This window comes from Bemisia tabaci, chromosome 3 (assembly GCF_918797505.1).
Source record: "Bemisia tabaci chromosome 3, PGI_BMITA_v3".
NCBI lineage: Eukaryota > Metazoa > Arthropoda > Insecta > Hemiptera > Aleyrodidae > Bemisia > Bemisia tabaci.
In genome coordinates, this window is record NC_092795.1 from 21,273,015 (window position 1) to 21,296,224 (window position 23,210).

The 23,210-nt window shown below is 39.7% G+C and overlaps 1 protein-coding gene across 1 annotated transcript; it reads left to right on the forward strand.

Annotated features, from left to right (window-relative positions):
• The first annotated feature begins 8,008 nt into the window (after positions 1-8,008).
• LOC109029915 (uncharacterized) lies at positions 8,009-14,761 on the forward strand. The gene is made up of 2 exons (XM_019040620.2): positions 8,009-9,384; positions 10,987-14,761. The coding sequence occupies exons 1-2, from the start codon at positions 9,309-9,311 to the stop codon at positions 11,328-11,330; spliced, it is 420 nt and encodes a 139-aa protein (XP_018896165.2). The 5' UTR covers positions 8,009-9,308; the 3' UTR covers positions 11,331-14,761.
• The last annotated feature ends 8,449 nt before the right edge of the window (positions 14,762-23,210 follow it).

The window sequence follows — 23,210 nt, forward strand, 5'->3', positions numbered from 1 at the left end:
TTTTCACTTCTTGTCTCCTCCAAATTTTGATTCGCACCTTTAACTATTTTGAAGAAGAGGATTCCTTCGACGATTTATTATCAGCTTTTGGATATCTGTATACGTTTTTAAATGAAACCATTTATTTTCTACCTTCGCACATAATTATACTTAATCCAATTTTCTACTTGAAAAGGCAGTTTTCGAATTTCACGTAAACTATTTTGTACAACAGAGTGAGGACTGTTAAAAAAATGCAAGTGAAGAATGTTCATGACCCTTGCTCAAATTTGATTTTGTTTTCCGAACGAAAAATCTCCAAATGTTGTTCTGGCGAAAACCGCTTCTCATTCTTTTACGTATCATCCACTGATAGACGATGTGAATATAGTCCAACATATCTAATCCAGACATTTACTCCAAGCGTCAACATCAAAGGGTACGTGGTCGGAACCTATAGTATTCAGAAAAGAAAATAGGAGCGAGGTATTTTTCCGTGCTCCCTCTCAAAAAATGGCCGTAACCTCTTCATCCGTGATAAATGTCAATTGTGGACGGCTTCTATCCGGTTTAAATCTAAAATCTAACTCGACTAAATCGGTTAAGTCTGCCTGTTCGAGGTGCGGCTGGATTTTTAGGGACCGGAAAAATACAGAAAATCTAATTTTGCAGGGAGAAACATGCAAAATGTAGAATTTGGGGCTAACCTCGAGTCCACAGGGACCTCGAGGACCATACCGCCGTACTAAGGAAGAACGCCGTATGAGCCTTCAGACGTTGCCAAGTTTCCCTCCAAAAAGGCCGAAATTACTGGGAAAATTTTGAATATTATTTTCTCAAATTTTCAGACGATTTTGTGCGCAATTTAATCTAAAATATCTGAAAATTTCAAGGAAAAATATGCATGAATTTTGTCAAAATTACAGGTTTTATCAAGGGAAATTTGGCAACTCCCGAATGTTCATACGGCGTTCTTCCTTAGCACGGCAGCATAGTCCACAATACCTAACTCAAAATGCAGTCATTAATACTAGAGCAGAGAAGACGGTTAACCAAAAATTTCCCGTCTAATTACACATTTACAAGGTACAAGTTAGGTTACAAAATATCTCCATCAAATTCCGTCAAAAGCTCCGAAACGCCGCGGCAGCGTGACGTAGAAAGCGATTAAGACGCTCAACGGGTGCAATCGCTCATAACTGACGTCACACTCCCGACAACAATAAGCAGTGAAAAGCGCCCTTCCTCCCGCATTTTGTCATTCTTATTTGATTCCGACTTATTTTCACAGATTACGAGCCGTCCAGGGGATTAATCTCCGTGTCAGCAGGAGAGACATTTCGTGAGCAATTTTCTCTCATTTCGAGGGACACTTTCATATTAAAATGTAGCCGTCGACGAGGAGTCAGAAAACGAATTCCCGTTTTTACCGCGAAAACTTTGTCTGCTCGCAGCCATTGGGCCTGAAATGAAATTTAACGATGTGTACACTGAACAGAAAAACACATTGGATCTAGGGTCCAGACTCGTGAAAACATTGCCAAGAAAAAATACTCTTGATTCGATCAGATTTAAACTTAATCAAAAGGAAATCCGCTCAAATTAAGAGGCTTGGTTCTTGATTTAAGCTTAAATCTTATTGAATTAAGAGTATTTTTTCTTGTCGATGTGTTTAAGAGTCTGGACTTTTAGATCCAATGTGTTTTTTTTCCGGTGTATCGAGGTTTTGTACTAAACCGCCACTTTCAGTTCAACGAACATCGTCAGGAATAATTAGTGCTTTTTGTGAATTTCAAGTTTCACCGAATCGTTCAGTTTGAAAGCGACCCAATTCGAACATTTAAAAAAATTCATATCATTGATTTTTAGAGTCGGGTGCAACTTATTTTCCCCTAAAAGAATTACCTTCCTTTTTAGGTAATTCTTTTTTGTGCAGTTATCAGAAACGATTCATCTTTGAAGTTTTTAATCACTTGTGTTTCCAAGACAAGAAGTGCAAAAACTTTCGCACAATTGGTGAGTTGCGCTAGTCTCAGAATCGTGTTTTGATGCTTCATTCTTGTAGATCAGGCGAAAACACCAAGCTCTGTCAAATTAGCAACTTTCTACGTTCAATCTCAACCGACATATCTCGTTTTGAAAAATTCGTCTAATGACGTCATTCACCGCGGTAATGACACCCTTGGGTTCTTCCGCCTTGGTTTCATTATAGTCAGAAAGACACATTTCCTCTGGTTACTCAATGTGAAACTTGGATTAAAGCAAGGAGGAAGAAACCAAGGGTGTCACTACAGCGGCGGATGACGTCATGAACCGAACTTGCAAAGCGCGATTATCAAGTTTCTGCTTAGACATATATCATTTTTTTACAGCTAATCTACAAGAATCAAGCATCGAAATACGATTCTATACCCAGCGCAACTGATCCATTGCCCACCAAATATTCCCGCCCAGTTTGCTCTTTCCACGATGAATCAATGACATGCATACGAAAAAATTTCGGATTATTCAAAATTATTTCCTCAACACAATTTATTTTCCAGTTTTCTCGTCTGATCTTTTTCTGATTCTCATTTTCCTCACAGTTGGGTCGTTTCAGAGCCAAACAGTTCACTTCGCACGTGACTCATCTTCTTAGCTCTACGTCAGTGCAAAAGAACGATAACCGACCTTTTTTTCCATAATAGTGAGTTCTCGAAGTTGACTTTCCTCAAAATCCCGAAACTCATCGGGAAGGGGGGTGGGGGGCAGGAATCATAGCGCCAAAAAACGCGAAATAGAGATCAGGACCGGATTTACCTACTTGCCGCCCATTGGCCGCCTGTATTTTTCCGCCCGATTCGATTTATCGGTCGGTTCAAAACAATAGAACATAACCTCAAACAAAATTTTCAGGCTTTAATTTGGAAAAGCTGAAAATGAGAAAATTTCAAAACTGAAACAATTTCACTTTTCATTGCCATTTGGTAATCGAGAGAATAAAAATTCGATCACATAAGACCTGTTACCTCAGATTTCTAAATTGACTTTTGAGGCTGCGGTTACATATTGAACCAATCGATATAATTTCACCTGTGTGATCTGTCGAATACGGTCCGTAAAAACCATCAAGTGGGGGTACCATCAAGTAAATCACCAAACCATCAAGTAAAAACCATCAACCAACCACCCATCCTCCACCAGCCGGTGGGGGAGGGGTGTATGAGACGCGTTTACTCGCGTTGGGCACATTTTTTTATGAAAGCCCTGTCAATACTAACAAAAGTTCAGTTCCGTTAACCCATCCCTGTTTGGACAAGGCCTTCCATTTATAAAATTATGAAAGAACAATAAATGTGGTTAAAAATTTTAACTTCCACCGACATGCCGCGCCGACCGCACTGTGTTGGCGGCAGAAGTGTTCTTGCAGTCTTGTAGGCGCTATGCGTTTCACGCCGACCGCTGCTGACCACGCTGTTTGGCGCAATGCGTGAAGTATTTATGCAGTCTTGTAGGCGCTATGCGTTTCAAGCCGACTGCTGCTGAACGCAGTGTGTTTGACGCAATGCGTGAAGTATTCATGCAGTTTTGTAGACGCTATGCGTTTCATACCGACCTCCGCCGCGCCGCTCCGTTCCAGATCAAATTGCGTGTTTGTTTTCCCTCTTAACTCGACTAATTAAAGGTGTTGTCTCTTGTATCATCGAAAGACGACAAATAAGAAATTATTAGACTTTCACTCTCAGGAAATGAGAGATTTTGTCGCCTTTTCTCGTTTGCAATCTATTTTCTGAATTCGATTTTTCTCTCTCTTTTCTTGATACCTGCATTTATAAGATTGCAAAATTTGCCGCCCCCTACATTTTGCCGCCATGGGCCGCGGCCCATGTGACCACCCCCTTAATCCGGCCGTGATAGAGATACCTTCACTCTCATACCAGCCCATTCGGGTACTATAAGAAAGACAGGGTAGTAAAGTGCAGACAAATCTAGAGTGATCGCAGTCTGGACTCGGTAGGTAGAGAAACAGTTTTGTAGAAAATATATTGGAAGTCTCCTCAGCCACGTTCAGGACCTAGGAGCTTCAAGATTAAGACGTCAACTGAAATACCTAACCCTCCTCTGGCGTGGGAATGAACCAAACCAGTTGCATTTCATACATCGGGATGTCGGAGAATGTTTTCTATCAAAAATCCATCTCCAATCTTTCTATTAGCGAGACACAAATCGCTCTCTAGAAAAAAATGATCCCACCCACTTGAAGACTTTTTTCTTCGGTCATGCCGGTCAAAGAATACACAAGTATTCTACCGTGCTTAGGAAGAACGCCGTATGAGCCTTTAGACGTTGTCAGGTTTCCTCCGATAAAAACCGAAATTACCGGGAAAATTGCATGTACATTTTTCCGAAATTTTCAGACTATTTTGTACGCAATTTAATCTACACTGAAAAAAAGTTGCTCGGCTCAAGCATGGTGATTCTTGCATTTTCGGTCAAGAATCTTTTTTATCTTGATTTGAGCTGAATTTTTCTTGATACAAGAAAAATAATGCTTGGGCTAAGCAAAAAAGTAGCTTATATTAAGCAACAAAAGTCTTGATTTAAGAAAAAATACTTATTGGCGGCAAATTTAAGATTCTTTTTTTCCAGTGTAAAATATCTGAAAATTTCGAGGAAAATGCATAAATTAATTTTGTCAAAAATACATGTTCTATCCAGGGAAATTTGGCAACTCTCGAATGTTTATATGGCATCCCTCCTTAGCACGGCAGATACATCGATTGATCTGCCATTTCAACTTATAGAAGAGGATCGATATACAGGGTGTCCGCAACGAACACCTCCATAATCGATTCTTTACCGTAGCTTTCAATGGGGAAATATCGATTATCAATCATTCACGCCTCCCCAATGAAATATTAGATTTGAGTAGCTCGGCCTAACCAGAAACGTACTTCACTTTAGAGAGTCAGAATCGCAAAGCGAAATCTCAAGTTATCACTTTGCCGCCGTTTTAAACGTATCCCCTCATTTTTCAACTCCCTAATGATTAGATGATCACAATTGTACGAGTTTTTACACCCTGTTAAAATGACCGACATTGTTACTTTTTTCTCCCGATGGCTTTTCCATTTTCACTACCACAAAAAAATTCATACGAAAAAAAGTTTCATCAACGAGATGACTCAGAATTTGTTAATTTTTTATTCCTGATTTTCATGCTGTTGGAATTAGATACTCGAAGTAGATTTCAAGCAAAAAATGGAGGGGAGTTCTTTGCGTATTATAATGTCTGGCATTTTTTAATCGAATCCGCTCCTGCTAAAAACCGAACATTTCTAGTTTTCGGCAAACCCCAGAACGTAAGCAATCCAATCGAATCCGCTCCTGCTAAAAACCGAACATTTTTAGTTTTCGGCAAACCCCAGAACGTAAGCAATCCCAGGTACTCCGGGGATCGTCAGAAAATGGACTTATCAGGTTTCAACACCAACCGACTCGATCGGTCTCCACGCGTAAATGGAATCGTCTATTTTCGGCAATCAACGTCAGTTCAACTCATCAACGGACTTTTTTTTCTTTTTTTTAATAATCGGCAGGAAAACCGCCAACTTCATTTACGCGTTTAAAGTTAATTTCACAAGTCAACTAGTAGGTTCTTGATAGTGGCACTCACTATAATTGCTCATCGACCAGGACAGTGAAAATCGTCAGCGCATCATTGTGTCTCCATCTTCCAACTTTTAAAGATTATTGTTCATAGTCACGTGTATAATGAAGGCTTTGAATTTTTACCTTGCGGTGATACTGATATCAGTGCCTCTGTGCCTGCGGGTGAATGGAATGAAGACTTCGGGTAACAATACAATAATTACTTTTTCAATGTTTCAAGCTTCACTGTCTCCATGACATATTTTTGATTTTTCGCGCTTTTGGGATCAATAGCTGAAGTTGGGTTTTACTCCCCTACGTTTTGAGTAACTAGAACATTTTCTAACGCACGCGGGAGAAGCTCGAGCTCCCTCAGAGAAGAGTCTGAATCGTCCTTTTGCTTGAATATTAAAAGTTTAACAGCAGTCATTCACCTATATTCATTACCTTTCTTGATCTAGGCCGTAGCTTGAGAAATGAGGAGGTTCTGCGGTCAAAAATTCCTCATTGAGAGGGGCTGCTGCAAACTTAAAACAAATGAGCATATTTAATTTGAAGGTTCTAGAGAAGCGCTCGGCAATCAGTATCGTTTTTGTAAATCTTGTCGTAATCAGTATACTCTGTAAAGAGAAAACAATTGACCAATGAAAACTCTCATTTACGCAGAAGCATCAGGCGGTTTATTCAAATCTCCAAAGTAAAATGACGGAAGACACCCATCAAAATTTTGACAATCAAATTTTTGTAACAAACAGCAGAATTATAAAAATTAAAGTATGTGGAACAATTATATAACAGGCCAATTTTGTTTTAAAGTGTGAAGAAGCTCTCCGACTTGTTATACAATCGAGCTCAGCAGCGATTTTTGCAAGTTTGCAAAATTTAATTTATTTTATTTCCTTCATTGAAATCCATTACAACTATCGGCTCTCGGTAAGACAGTTTTACATAGAATCGATTTTTTACGTTCATGTAAATGGAGAGACAACGGTGTTGTCGACGCGCAAGAATCACGACTGATTGAAATTGGTGACTGAAAGCAAAAAGCGCTCACCATCAGCTAAGCACTAGAGATTCCTGAATTTCGCAGAAATTTTCACCTATCAGTGAACAGTGAAGGGCCTTTCCCCCCTCTCCTCTATCACAAGGGGGTATGGGATCCCCCCTTCCACTCTAATAAGGAGAGGGCCTTCCAGGGATTTTTTTTAAAATTTTGACTAATCGAACATATTATGAGATTTGTGACGCGAATTTCCCAAAATGCCTGTACATTTTCACTGCAAGAAGTTCAGCTGAAAATAATTTCAAATAGTTACTAAAAGTTACACGGCGACAAAAAATTATTGCCGACGGAGATTCTTTTCCACAAAACAGAATTTCCAAGGGACTGGGCAAATGAGACCTACCATTCCCAATTTCAAGGGGGAGGTCCCTCTGGACCCCCCTAGCTACACCCACGATCTTCATTTTGGTTCATTCTCAGCATAGGTTTCAACGTCACGATGGGAAATAACCGATACATTTGTTACAGGGAGTTTTAGAAGATCGTCATCGGTGGGTCGGAGAACCGTCCCTTTCTCGAGCGCGCCGGATACCGTGGAAGCGCATGACTGTGCAGTCAGTTGCGGAGCCAAATGGGGGAGACCTAGTTCTCGAGGAACAATAGAACTTTACCCCAAACTTCGTAAAGTCCAACCGAATTTTGCAACAGGCTTCATCACTCGCTCTAATAAGTGCGTATGTTTCGTCAATCCTGTGTACCTACGGTTCCTTCCTGTTGCGGACAGAGTGAGGACCGTCTGCGCCCCCGACTCATTCTGCGAAGGGGCGTTGCAGACACTGCAAGTGATGTTCTCAAGAAACTACAAGCTGAGCGCAACCAATCCTCCCGATACGAAGTACGATTACCTATCGAATTAAAGTACATTTTGCAATTTGGAACTTTTTTTAGCCCGGTTTAAAAACAACGTACGTGCCATTAGGTTCCCTATGCACATAAGTGTTTTTCCAGAAAAGCCATCATGTATAGTTCCAAATTGCAAAATGCAGTCCAATTGAAGAAGACCGTTCGAAGTAGATGTGCTGTGCAGTTGGATTTCTGAAGTCTGACCGGTTGTTCCTTGTCGGTTTTGAAATGTTGCCAGGCATCGCATTGATTTTCCATTGTATTTCAAAGAAAATTGTGAAGTAAATATTAAAATCAGTTTGAAAATTAGATTTTGTCGATATTCTGAAGTCTGACCGGTTGTTCCTTGTCGGTTTTGAAATGTTGCCAGGCATCGCATTGGTTTTCCTTTGTATTTCAAGGAAAATTGTAAACTAAATATTAAAATCAGTCTGAAAATTAGATCTTGTTGATTCGATTTTTCTCCGCGTACATACTGAGAGAAAAAAGTTAGTGTTGCTAACTCAGCCAATCCCAGTTGATGCTATCCATTGTACGCACACCAATAAAATTTGAGTTTCACGCACAGAAACTAGCTGGCGCTGTTAACCAACTATCGCAAACCGCACCATACCGCCAATCATATTTGAGGGGCTTGGAGGACAAGGCGCGTAAGTGCGGTTTTTGAAAAATTGAGGTATCAATTATTTCAATTAAAACTAGTCTTAATGCATATTCTGTGGAAAATTCACTCCCGAATCACAATGTTTAAGCATAAAAAGTCAGTTTGAACCTTCTTTCCGCCATAAGAACCGATGTAATTTCGAAACTTCAAACACGGTGTGTATTTCTCGAAATAGCAAAAACTGCACTTATGCGCCTTGTCCTCCAAGATTGTCCGCCTTTTCTCTTATTTAATACAATACGTTACAGCAAAAACCTGAAATCAGTGAGTCCTGATTTCGGGTTCTTATTGTAGCATTATATCAATTGATATAGAATGTTCACTGCTCACTCCCAATTCGTTTGGTCTGCAGCGCTGACGTAGGATCAACATCGGCCATGCTGTTAGCGCAGAAAATCAGCTTCATTTCTTATTTTTTTCAGTGCAGACTAAGAAACATATCTGCTTTCCCAAAAAGAGAGAAGCTTCATTTTGACGTAACGAACTCTGATTCTAGCTGCTTAATCCGTAAGACCGAAGCCGAACCTCTGTTGAATCTGTAAACCTCCAGATGAGATGCGAACTCAAAAATCAAGCTTTTTTAACGAAAGTTCCTTTTTTTGCCCGTAATAAGTTGATTCCTTGTGGGAACGATGTAGCCTAGTTTTTAGCTTTTTTCAGACAGGGCTGTTATTTACAGATAGGTACTAAATCCTAGACCTGGCGAAGAAAAATATGTTCACTAAAATTTGGTACCTCATCCTGCGAAACAGATCGTGATAACGGCTGATTAGAAACCTCTATAATGTTAAAGAATGATGAGGAAACCTGTTTTTGGAACGTGCATATGAGCATAGCACCTATCCGAGTAACATAGCTACCTAGGCAATAGGCGTGTAACCTGGTGGTGCAGTTTACTTTCATTTCAACAATCGCGCCGTAATAAGCGCTAAGCGATACACTTTTTTCAGTGTGAAGAAAAAAAATCCCCATGATCCACGATCACTGGCGTGCAAAGCAGTTTTATGATTTCTTAATAATGAATGTTTGCGGTTCCGGGGGAACGGAAAAAGTGCATCAGCACATCGTGTTTTGCATAGCTTGTTTTCAGCACAAGTATACCAGTGCCCAACATTTCATGGCAGAGGAATGGCTCCAATAAATATCGCTCTAGTCATCATTCTCCTATGTTTGTTTCAAAATTCAATCGTGGAAACTAAAAACGGTAATAATACCATTCAATTTTCAATTTGGATTGTCTTAGGATCGTATTTGAAATAGTGTATTTGGCATCCACGGGAAAAGTTACCCATGTGTGCAGAGGTACCTCAATAAAAAAACCTGAAAATTTTCTAAATTAATTTTAAAGTATTCTGTAAAAGTTTAAGGCTGCTAGAATGTAGGTCAATTCGATCATATTTTTTAACACTTTTTTTAAGAATATTTTCCTAAAGTTGATAAAAGTTTTATTGACAATGGTGAAATTTTATGAAATTTTAGTTTGATTTTTAAATTAAGAATTATGTCGGAAGGCTTGTTAAAAACAATTTTATAAACCTTTAATTATAATGCATTTGAGAGAGTCCCGACAATAGTTGCATCATTTGAAACATTTTCGTGAAGTGTTGTCGATTTTTAAGGAAATCTCAGAAGACCGATATTAAAATTCGCCGAGTTCCTGACACAAGGGCGTATATGTCGAAGGCAATTAATAAAATCTGGCATTTTATCAAATGCCTAGGCCGGTAGTCAAATTTTGACAGTTTACGGAATTCTGTAAATGTAGAGCGAATATTTGACTATTTGCCTCGGCATTTGACAAAATGCCTTATTTGACTATTTGCCTTCGACGTACACATTTCGCGATTAACCCTGTCGTTCAATAAATTTAGCTCTCTTGGGTTCATCTCAAATTGTACTTACGCCCCTTTGTCAGCCAAGCGACGAATTGTGAAGTGCTGTGGAAAAATGTGAATTCTAGTTTTCGTCGAAAAACACTTCTGAGTATCCCAAGGAATAAGTTGCAAGCGATTTTATTCAATTTATTTTTTTATTTTTTTTTTAGAGGTCCCGGGTTCGATTCCCGGCCAGGTGATCTGAGTTTGATGGTCTCAGGCAATGGTCACCTGGGGCTGGGGTAATAAGCGTGGGATTAGCCAATAGGCTGTTTGAAATTGGTAAAAAAAAAAAAAAAAAAAAAAAAAAAAAAATTCGAGTCATCAGAGATTGTAAAGTCGCATATTAAGCGTGTTACTCAGATTATTGCAAACCTGGTACACTAATAAAATTACCTCAAACTTAGCCCCTAAAAATGGCTAAAAATCCAAATTCTTCCGCTAAACTGATACGGATAGGCTTTTTATTTAAGTAGGGTAGGCCTTAAGTAGGTATAACCCGTTTTCTTAACACTGTCCGTGCCTAATCCACGCATAGTTTAAATCAGTTTTACAGCGGAAAAGAAAATGGAAGAAGATCTTATCCAGCGTCACATCAGCAAGTTTCATCTCCGTCACTTGAGCTAAAATCCCTTCTCCTGTTCAAAGCCCGTAGCGTGGCGTGAATGATGGATTTTTTATATTTTTCCATTTGAAGCTGTGGTAAAGAATCGTTTATTAAGGTGTTCATTACGAACACTCTATTATCGATCCTTTTCCGTAGGTTTTAATGACGGGTCAATCTATCCATCACATATCACGTTATGCCACTTTTCAAAGCGTGTGTTCATTAAAACACGGACCCCATGACTCATTTCAAGTTTTTTTGTTCCTCTTCCCCACGGCACCGTTCGTCTCTATTTTTTCGTCATTCATATTTCGGTTGTTTCCAGTGTGCACGAAATGGTGGAAGAACGACGCGTTTGCCAACCATAATTGCTACTCTTGGTGCGCAGACAAATATGGTCGGCCGACCCCAAGGGGAAAATTGCCAAACACGGTGGGATTACTCATCATTCAGCCTCCGTTCGCGAAAGGCCGCTGTGTCTCCAAGAAGTGCGTCTGTTACGTCAACACTCCGTACAGGAAACTCCTATCGAAGAAGGACAAAGCTAGGGCCTGGTGTATTTTTCACAGAGTTTGCAAAAAGGTCTTCAAGAAACTTGAAAACAAATTCGCGCACGATCCGAAACTGAGCGTGATTAACCATTCAATTCCAGGGTTCGTGGGGCGCTGACAATACCTTGAATGCACTTCCATTTTCATCTTCGACTTTCAAGTCCTTGAATATTCACAAATTTCGGAAAACCTATTGAATCCACTCGAAAGTCCCCGGATTATACTGCCGTGCCAAGAAAGAATGTCGTATGAGCCTTCAGCCGTTGCCAAATTTCCTCCGATAAAATGCGAATTTTCACGGAAACTGGTGGATATTTTTCAGGCAATGTTTTAGACAAATTTGCAAACACTTTAGTCTAAAATATCTCAAAATTTCAAGGAAAACTATGCACAACTTTCCTGAAAAATGCATTATTTATCGGGAGAAAATTGGCAACTCTCGAATGCACATACGGCGGTCTTCCTTAGCACGGCAGTATTGTCATCGGATGTTTCCGTTCTCGTCGTTTGGAAAATTGGTCTCTTACTTTATTCATTTTTCTCAGGTTCTCTTGCGTGTCCACGCACTTAATATTACAGGGGGCCGTTATAATATATGGAGGAAATCTCAATTTTTGAGGCAGTATGCAGGGTCTTTAAAATTTTTTGCAAGATTTTGAAAGTCTGAAAATATCATTCAAGCCCCTTGAAACGTCTTTGACTATAATGAGTCCTGAATCCACAGTGCCACGTTATGTTTTGGGAGGACTTTTGCCGCGAGAAATGCCAATTTTTTTCTGTTGGCCAAAAGCAATAAAAGTAATCGAAACCACAGAGAGAAATGAAGGGGAGGAAAGCTTTGTACACGTGTGCCGCCTGTCCATTGTCTATCATTGAAACTATTTTTGTCAAATGTTGATATTTTTCCAGCTCTGACATTCGAGCAAGGACCCATAAAAAAATTAAAATTATCAGGAACTATTTATGCATTTTGATTTCGATACTTTGAAAATTTGAAGCCTCTGAATCGTATCAAGAGCGTTGCATCCACATGTAAACGCGATCTGATGATACTGACTAGTTTTATTCCTTTCCCCCGGAGACTCAGTTGTAGTGGGTTTTCCACCTTAATCCTAAAGAAGAAAACTTCTGAGAGCGGATTCACCATGATTTTCTGGTGAAAATTAAAGAAGAGACCGTATTTTGTAACGTTATAGTTGTTCAGACCGCGTCTCCAAACGACGTTAAACATCAATCTCAGTTGAGCAACTATTCGAACGCCAGTGCGAGCACATTGCATAGACGCCGGATTGAAGGAGCATCATTGGGACGGATGTAACCGAATTCACAACCCATGGAGCTCTCGAGACAGCGATGCGCGTCAACAATCACTGAAAACCCTGAAATGTGTTTTAGTCATGTAAATTATTTTTTTTAAAAGCCTTAAAATTTAAAAAAATAAATACTCTCGTTGCAGGTCAACATATAAACCATATTAATGCTACAGAATTTACCTCCTATTTAGTAATTCCTACAGCATGGAATGCACGTTTCTTTGCTCATAAATATTAAGACTCGCAAGCTTTTGCGAATGTTATATTTCCTCCTCCGTCCCTCTTCTCTTCCCATTTATTTTCTCTTTTCTTTTCATTAGTTTTCTTATTTTTTGTTGGTTTCTCTGTCATTTGGAAGCTAGCATTCACTGTAATTGTAAAATTCAAGGGTATTTCCTTGCTCGGAACCTTCAGAAAAAGTACTTTCAAAGGTCTTTTCAAAAGAACTTAAACGGTGCAAATTTTGCCGCAAGTATTTAGATGTCCGATCCTGATTCGTTTGTATTTAGTTAGGGAGCTGGAAGATTATGCAATTTTTCCCACTGGGAATGAGTCAAATATTTCCTCACCAAACCACTGAACTTTCAAGTTCCCAGAGAGTTGTTTATTGCGTCACATCATTCATTTTGCACTTTGACTTTTGGCTACCTCAATTTTTTTCTGCATCCTGTGTTCATTTTTTAGATTTGAAATGTGTCGCCCTCTCAAAGAAACAGTTTCAGGGGCACCTTTTATCAAGGTTTCGTCGAGGTATCACTACTAATTGATGCGCTCAATGCAAATAGCAGCCAGTAACCAGCGATGATTTCCTCTGAGAAAACGACCATAAATCCTAGTAAAAAGGTATTTGAGGAGTAATTTATCACTTACTCCCCCCCTCTCTTTCCAAAGAATAGATACTTAGTTCTTTCCAGTGGTAGTGGAAGAAAATATCCCTAGTATAGAATCGGTTTAAATAGATTTTTGGGTAAGGGACATCATTGGTCGGAGGAAAAATTTACTAAGGGTTAGCGTATTTTTCAAATTTCTCAATGCATCAAAATTCACCAATATTTCCCGAATTACAGTCCTTAGATATTTCAGGGAGGAGAGGTGCTTATTTCATTCCATTATGAATATAATTTTAGTAGACTTACTGCATATTTTCGTCAAAGGCTCCGATCAGAATGACCGAGGTCTTCAAATCAAAACATGGTCACCTAGGCGACCGGTTTGTTTACAATTCCCTGCAATAGGACAACCACGGTTAGTCAGCCCTATCCCGAGGGCAGTGTTCGGTTCCGACCTACTTACGACGCGACGCGACGGGGTGTCGCATAGTTTGTTTGTTTCCGGTTTTAGTGCGCACTTCGGATACGCCGCTCTTACAACTTCGCCCATTTGTATGGAAGCCCATTAAATCTTTCTGTTTAACTTCTCAAAAAGCTTGAAGTTGGGATTTATTTTTATTTTTGTTTTATTTGTTTAAACTGCCGGTTTCTCGAGAGTTAGTAAGAATGAACTGATAGATTTCTAACTATCAAAGTCGGTCCAAGTAATACATTCGTCACTTACCTTGCCGGGCAATCCTGGAGATTCGCACAAGGGCCCAAAGTGATTCTCACAACTAATGCAAAAGAACATGAGATGACGAAAATTGCTTTCATGTCTTTAAAATTTATGATTTTCGTTTCTAACTGATATAAACAGAGATTCTCCTTATAGAAAAAGTATAGAAGTCACACTCATATATGACGGTGGCTTCTGATTAAAAAAAGTAACTAAAAAACATTCACAGGTGTTGCTTAATGTTTGTCTCCGCTAAATTTCATCACACATTTTGGTATTCATTCGTCTTTAACGTTCTCTATGACCGTGCTTTGAAAACCAATCTACTCCGTTGTAAGGAGTGAATTTTACTAAGGATATGAACGACAGCAGATTTGATGATGCTAGAAGAAGAATTATCTTCAAGAAGAAGGTAAACTCATTTCAGGCTGTGTGTTTTAAGGGGCGATGTATTCGGTGGATACATTCAGGGACCGATTGTGAGCGAAACAATATCACAAAGATTACAAGTGCAGAAAAGTAGAAAGCACAGAAACATGGGAAGTGGGATACAGAGTAACATAGCCATTGGCCGGGGTTTCCTCTTTTTGCACTGTTCTTTTTGCAAAAATTAACATAAGTTACTTTTAACTTTTCAAATAATCGAATAAGTAACACAGGAATCCATTAAGTTGTTCCTCTCTGCGTGTGCAGACTAAGACAGCCTATTTGTAAACGGGTAATTTCAGTTAACCATTCTTGTAGAATGTAATTTTTTTAAAGATTATTGCCAATATTACCATTAAAACTATGTGGGGTTTCTCCTTGTTTCGCAACTTAAGAAATATATAACCGAAATTTTCGAGTCACTTCCTTTACATAATTTGACTCCAGGCCGCCAGCATTCCTCAAAAAAATCTTTCAATTCCGATCCTGAGTATGAATGGAAGGAAACAATTCACTCCTGCATTTAGTCGTATGAGTGCCTCCTGTAACCTTCAGAGGGGTTTCATTTCTTGAATTGTGCCACCCTCTGAAAGATTTATGAGGCGAGCACTGTTCGATTCGTAACAAGTAGGGATCTATTTGACCAGGGGAAAGTTTTTTCCATAATGTTTTCATTACATGACCAAAATAAATAAACATTTCAAGGCGATGAATTTTATTCTAGGGATGAAAAGAGGATTTTATATTACCTACAACTTAGCATCACCTGAAGACAGATGAGTTCAATACAATAAGAGTTCTCAGGCGACGGATTTATCGCCAGTAAGCTCGCATTACCCGCGGACCGTGTTACCTGTCTAATGGGCGATTCAATAAGATTAAAAGTCGAGTATAACTCTTCCAAGTTGACTTTTCTAAGTGTTTGTGGCAACATTATTCGGACTCCCTCCTTTCACCAAAACTCAGCTCGTTCCTGATGCCGTTTAACTTCTTCAGAGGATCGATGCGATTTGGGAGCTGGGCGGTGATGTGTGATCATTTCGTTATACCTTCCGGCCAAAGTATCACAAGCGCCATGCGAAGTTTCAAAATATCCGCCGCCATTTTATTTTTAAACAGAAAATTTTTTAGTCGAAGCTGTTTGCAAATTTCACGGAATTTCAGCGGCAGCAAAAAAAATTCAGTGAAATTTTCGGACAGCTTCAACTAACAATTTCTTTGTAAAATGATAAAATAGCGGCGGAAATTTTGAAACGTCTCATGGCGCTTTTGATACTTTGGCTGGAAGGTGACGATTTTAGGTCTCTCGAGGATGAATTTCAGGTTATTTCCTCTTCAAAGAAATGTCTGAAATGATTGAGCAAGAAAACGGGAACATCGTAGGAAAAAGGTACAAAATCTGAAAATATTAAAAAAAAATTCAAAAATTGAAGCGTGTGGTGAAGTAAACTGGATGGAGTAAGCTAGTGACATTTCCTCAAATTGAGGTAATCGTGGTTGTGAATTTAAAAAGTTTTCTTGTCAACTTTAAAAACTCAATAGTGAGTTTTGCACCGTCAAATTAAATTTCTTACGATCCATGACGCCTAAATTTGAAGCTTTAAACTTGTGACGTTTCGAAACAACCCTGGAATATGAGATACCTCATAAAGCCGGATTGTTGATTCTAGTAAAATATAATCTCCCCACCACCGGTACCTTCACCCTACTCCCATTTTCGGACCCTCGCGCACGCTGTAACTCACCTGCCGCTCTATCCTGAGCATTCTTGTTTCAAAAGGGTAGTAACATTACATGTTGAGGATGAGGGTTGGGTCACTCGTTCGAATAAACCACAAACGGTACCGCTGTTATTTTTTAATTATCTCGTACAACGTGGAGTATCGCTCATCGAGTTGCCAGATAGCGTTCTTAAATGCTCTCCGAATTTCGTCTGTACACTATAGGGGGTGATAGATGTATTTTCTTATTTTGCAAAATTCAATTATTTTGGAAAAATCAATTGTCAGAGCAGGTGATTGAAAAAAGATAAGTTTCATCAGCTTTTACTGTTAAACTGACGTGAGATATAAGCTTCATTTGATACCTACTAAAATCTTCGAACGTTCCTCCAAGACGCCAAACAGCCGGAAAAGTTTTCTATGAAGTTCAGCAGGTGGATTAAATCGCTTGTCAAAAAGAGTTGGAAGAATTCTATATCCTATAATGTATGTGTTTCGAGTAATAAAGGACACAGTTTCATCCTCATCTTGAACCAGTGGTCCAGAAGGTCGGATTTTTCCACGAGGAGCCTGTTGCGAAAGAAATTTCAATTTTCTGGAAAACCGCAACGTGCTGGTTGAAAATTATTTTCTTCTTCCTGGTTGATAGTCCATAAAAGAGGTCATAGCCTGCGAAAATCCCGGTTAGCTATATTTTCATTGATTCCCGCGTAATTTTAAAGCTGAATCTGAATTTCAACTTTGCGCCAAAAATTACACGAGAATCAATGAAAACAGGCCTGGTAGTTTTGCATATACTTTTTCCTATTAGCCTGAACGAATTATTGAGTTGAGTGATAAGAAATCCGACTTTGAGAATGGATTGTACAACTGGATCTTCGACACTTTCTCGAAAATAATTTTTCGTACTTACTTTTGTGGAACGTGAATGAGCCTGGTAGCAAGTTCACTGTATTCTGCTCGGTAAGAGCGGAGGTAACTCCACAAAAAAAGTAGATTCGGGATGGCTTTGATTGCAATGACTCTGTGTTATGTGTCAAAATATTGACCGTTAGCTAGTGAATTCTGATGAAATTACACGTTTGCACCCCTTATCGACTATCACAATTAGTTTCGCAGCTGGGATTATAGCAACGTGGCATCATAGAACCCTCGTCTCACTTTTGATGTGTTTTCATGTTTCAGCTCCTGAGCTCGCTGGCCTCCGACCTGGACTTCATGCTAAATGACCTCTGTCCTCACTCGGACCCAAGGTAAGCCCGGATAATTATTAGCATCTGCTTCACTTCATTGCAAGCACCCATGCACCCCCGCAATTCTATCTCCCACTCTGAGGTCGTATCATCATGCCGCTAGCGTTAGCCTCCGCGCTCCCCTCTAAATGAATTTTCCACCTTGATGCCAGCTTTCCTGGAAGAATCCAGCCAATTTTCGAAAATAAAATACATTAAAAAGAATGTATAGAAATGAACAAGATAGATGTAGACGTGCATCGTATTGAAATGCAAGTGAGGATAGTCTTGTGTTAAGTTTTCAGACAGGAAAACGCTGTTGTTTTTTCGGTTGACGTGAACTGCAGAACTTCACCGATTTATACATCGTGCTTAGGACAATTGTTCGCGAAACCATGCTCATTTAAAATTCCAGTAATCTGTTCCAATGGGTTCTATTACAATGTTGTGTCAAAATGGTACCAGAGTAAAGTAATTATATTTGACGCAAAAACTTAATTGGCCCGTGTATAATTTTGATCTTAATATTTTTAACGGCTCTGAAACTTGACCGTCAAAACACGATTCTGTAACTTACACAAATGACCCATGCAAGCATCTCGAATTTTACAACTTTTCAATTTTAATGAAAATCAGGAAATTCTCGAGACATTTGGCACCGCCGCCTTGTGGAGGTAAAACAATAACCCTTTAGTTGAACGCGGCGTCTGATGTTTATCGGCAGTTCGCGAGTGCTCAGTGATTTAACGCGCCCAGCTGGGTAGGCCACCCTCCGTACCCACGCGCATTCGTGTATACGGCTCCGGGCGTCTAATTTCAATTTCCTCGCCCGACAACGGTCGAGTGCATCCGAACGACCGTAAATTAAAACCATCGATGACAGCAAAAAAAAGCGCCGTTTTCGTGCAGAGCATACATATCGTCGCTCCCCTGACGTAAGGGCGTAAGTGCTTTTGGATTTGAGCCTTACTGTTCATATAACTCCACGCCTTCGCGGCTCAAGTAAAAATGAAGACACTCTCCTACGTCCGAAGAGCGCCGATTTGTGCTAGGGGTGCACTGGTGACCATCAAGAGAGCAAAATTACCGCGACCCTACAGAATACCTGGACAGAGGTTATAGCAGGAGGGAACCGAGCACAAAAAACACGTGTATAAAATTTGTATGAGGGAATCAATGGTGGAATGTCATTTTTAAAGTAAACCGAGCACGTTGATCCCTCTCTGTCGAATGCGGTCCGCTAGACAATGACTTTTTAAGTAATTATATTAAGGGGTCAGAGCCAGGGAGATTTAATAGCATATTAACATGACAAAGTTTCACTTTGACATTTTTTTTTTCAAGACCGTCGACAATTTTCCTATGAAATAATGTATAAATTCTTTTTAAATTTCGGGGAAACCCCCCCCCCCCCAACATATTCAAAAGAACATGTTCACCCGTTAGTGAAAAAAGATATTACCTGTCAAATAAAACTTTGTAATGTAAATAAGCTCCTCTTGCTGTCGCTGCTTCAACTATAGTCTTCAATTGCCGATTCTGTGCAGTGGCGAGGCGTGAATGATCGATTATCGATATTTCTATATTTGAAGCTAAATGGAAAGAAGCGATTAATAAGGTGTTCGTTGCGGACGCCCTGTTTATCGACCCTTTTCTATAGCAGACCAATCGATGTATCGCAAAGCGCGCCACACCGCTGATTCAGTGATCTCTACAAAGGAATGTGATAGTCCATTTTGAAAGGCATTTTAATGACGAATCAAAAAAATAAAAATTGACGCGTTGGTATGGGTACTGAGAGGAGAACCTTTGACGCTTTGCATTTCATAGCTCAAAAATTTAAGAAGTATTTTAAAATTCAGGGCTCAACATGCACTCGTATACGCATCCAACTGAAGGTTTTTTGGAGCCGACGGAACTGAATCTGAAGAATTGATAGCATGGCTCAGACTTGGCGAAAAATCTAAGCTTCTTAATTCGGCTCGGAAGAGGGAAAGAAAATCTGGGCGCGAGGGAAGTGGAGCGGGAACAGACGTAAAAGCTCCGTGATGGGGCTGCTTAATCCGATTCTTCTTGCAACTTGCAAATGCCATGTTGAATTCTCGATTCCGTTTTACATACGATACGAATTGCACGAAGGGAAATCCTGAAGACTTTCAGCGCATTTTTAGTAATGTCCACTTTCACTGATTAGTATAATAATACAGTATTGAAGTAGCAGGTATAATACAGAATGCTGTCGTCTTAAGGAAAAACGCCGTATAAGCCACCAGGCATTGCCGAATTTCCCTCGACAAATCACAAATTTTCGGGGTTTTTTTTAATATTTCCCTTCCGATTTTTCCGATGATTTTGTTCGTAATTTGATCTAAAGAGTTTGGAAATACCGAGAAAAAATATTCATAACTTTCGGCAAAAATAAATATTTTCTGAGAGTATATTTGCCAAAATTCGAATGCGCATACACCGTTTTCACTTACCACGCTGAATGGGGGGGGGGGGGGGGGTACAATCAGGAAGCCGGGAGTAGACTATTCTTCCAACACTGGCATTGTAATGTGCTTTGGCACAGAGAAAAAAGAGGCAAACTTAGGGAGACAAAAAAAGTCAAACGAGTATTTTTGTCTCCGTTGTGAAGAATTAAGTGTAGGCATAGTAGAATTAACTATTTCCCTGATTTTTATCACCTGTTCTTAGCATCTTCTGTGAAGATTTCAAGTGTTTATGTCAGATACTTCTGTGTTGATGAAAATGAAATGAAAGCGGAGATTTCGAAGCTCCTCAAATGAGACACGCCTTTTTGCAGTCTTGACAGTGCCGATTTTGAAAGTTCGCAACACTGTCTTTCCTTCATTTAAATCCATATAAAATATCGATATTAGGTGAGGCACTCATCGATTGTCATGCATGTATTTGAATGGAGGGCAAATAGTGTTACCCATTTTTAAGAATCGATTTTGAGTTTCACCACCTGCAACGGAGACTGGACGAAGCGTCCGCGGTTCGCTCCCACGCCGCAGACGTCCAGACGGCTAAAATCCACGACCCATCCCTAAACGGCCATTTCAGCGCCATCCAGACGGACGGAATGATTATTTTTACACCCTTTCGTCTCGAGCTTGCACATTGTTTGCTCCGCTGCAGTTTTATGAGCACCCCTAAAGAACCCCAAGTTATTGCTATCGATCCCTCCTCTCCTCTTTCCGGTTTCACGTGTCTCAGAATCCTCCCGAAGAAGACAGCTATTTTACTAAATGTGAGCATAGTTGCCATCCCCTGATGCACGGTCAAAAACTTCCGTTTTTTTCTCGGACGGTTACTTTTAGTTGTTTTTTCTCGGTCAAATGGAGCAAAAGGACGTGGCTGATCGACCAATTTAAAATTCCCATACCCTCAGGAAATGAGAGATTTTGTTGTCGCCTTTTCTCGTCTGTAATTTGTTTTTCTAAATCCGATATTTTTTTATACCTACATTTAAAAAAAATTGCAACATTTGCCGCCCTCTAGATTTGCCGCCATGGGCCGCGGCCCATGTGGCTACCCCCTTAATCCGGCCCTGACAAGAAAAAATACCCTTGATTCGATCGGATTTTTCAAATTGAATCAAAATGAAATCCGCTTAAATTAAGAGGCTTGGTTCTTGATTTTAGCTAGATTCTGATTGAATCCAGAGTACTTTTTCTTGTCGATGTTTTTAAGAGTCTGGACTCTAGATCCAATGTGTTTTTTTTTCCAGTGTTCGTACGAAATACTTATTTTTACTTGAGGATAATTTTTTTCTCTCTCTCAATAAGGAAAATTAATCAGTTTGATGACCTTTTTTCATTTCTTTTTTAAAGTACTTTTGTTGCCATTCTACTACGGTCGAAAACATGGCGCGCGGTGGCTATATGGAGTCGTTCAAAACGGGGAGAAAGGCCGTTGCGCGGCTAGTTTTGAATGAGCCTCCGAACTCCGCAGTTCGCGTAGGAATGCGGTTCGTTGGCCATATCTCACAGAACTATGAGTGGCGCATTGCCTATCTTCCAGGCTGGATGTAGGGGAAAAAACAATTTCGAGCGTTTATTAAAATTTGAACAATGTTCCGGCTACAGCCCGGGCGATGCGGGGGACACAAATCTGTTTTATGGCGCGTTAAGAGCTCTGATAAAACCTTTCGGGCATCATTGCCTAATTGTGAGGTACCTTTGAATTTTATGATACAGTTTGCAGATGAAAGTCAAATTTAAGGGGACACGAATTCCTCAATATCCGTGTTTTTTACCAAAATTAGAACATTCGCGTTGACCCAAATCTGTTTGCGCTGTCTTGAAGGGATGACATGATTTTAATCTAAAGCAACGTCATATTTTTAGCCGGTTAAGGAAATAATGATAAAACACGATTTTACGGAAAATTACGATTGAGAGACACGTGCGTATGCAAGTACTATAAAGAGTCAACTTCTACTTGGTTGCGAAAATATAGATTTTTTAAAGAAACTTTAGAAAATAACAACCTATTTAAAAATTAGAACTTTTTTCTTTCATTAACTTTTACATTGATGTAGAAATAAAACTTGTTAACGTTTTGACAGCGAATTTCTAACATCCTTAGGGCATCATGATGATTTCCATGATAGCTGAGCATTATATCCAGCTCAAATGGTAAGCAATGTACTGATCATTATGAGCAATTCACTATATCAGAAGCAATATACTATATCCCTAAAATTTATTTCCAATACTGATCACTTTAAAGCTTGGAAAAATCACTGTCCTAATTTAAATAATAAAAAAAACAAGTATTGGTCGTCTATGTTGAGATTTAACTTTTTTAAATTACTAAACGATTAATTTCACCACTGCACCATTTTTTAACTGATCTATATGCTCCAATGATTACAACCAGCAGCTTGCTCTAGCAGCCCCCCAAAATCCTGTATATAGCTTTTGCCAGTATTTCGTTTTACTCGATATTTCTCTCCTACGCCCAGAACTTTCATTCGAACTCTTCACCGGAATTCCAAACTTTGAACTCATTCCTTGACAATGTGGCACTCTCGGATAGCGACAAAGACTCCGCTCGCCCCGCTCCCAATGATTTATTTCAGAAGTCGTTGCGGGAGGGGCGCGAGTCACCCGCGCCCCCCTCAGAGCCCCCCCTCCTTCGAGTACCGGTATGGATCAAATATTAATATCCGGATCTGGGATATAATTCATAGTGTAACAACATCATTAGCCTCCGAATATCTCGGTGCTCTCCATTCGACAGTGCGGGGGTGAAAGCGTGTAGTATCCGTTTATCCGAGCTGAATACTAAGTTCTATCGAACTTTGAAAGTCTTGGATATAAGGATATTGAAGGTGCTCAGGGGTCAAGTGAGACAATACGAGAGTGTGAAGTTACGAGGAGGGTTAGGTTAGGGGAGAGGAGGCGGGATTATTCTAGGTGGCGGTAGCCACCCCGGCCCAATCCTAAAAAACTCCCCCTAAAAAGTGACGAGACCAAATGAAAAAAAAAAAAAAAAAAAAAAAAAAAAAAAGACGGGTGGCTGCTGCCTAACTAGTTTTACACGAAACAACGCGACCGGGCTTTTCTGCACGGTTTGCGGTCCATTAAGCTCTCCTACTAATTAAGTCGGAGAGTAAACCCCAAAAACCCTATAATATTTGGGTAGAGTATGCTCAGCTCTACTCGTAATGCCCACCCTTTTTAAGTTTAGTTAAATATTAAAAAAGTTATTAAGCTTTAACGACAAATTTTGGACCCCAAAACTT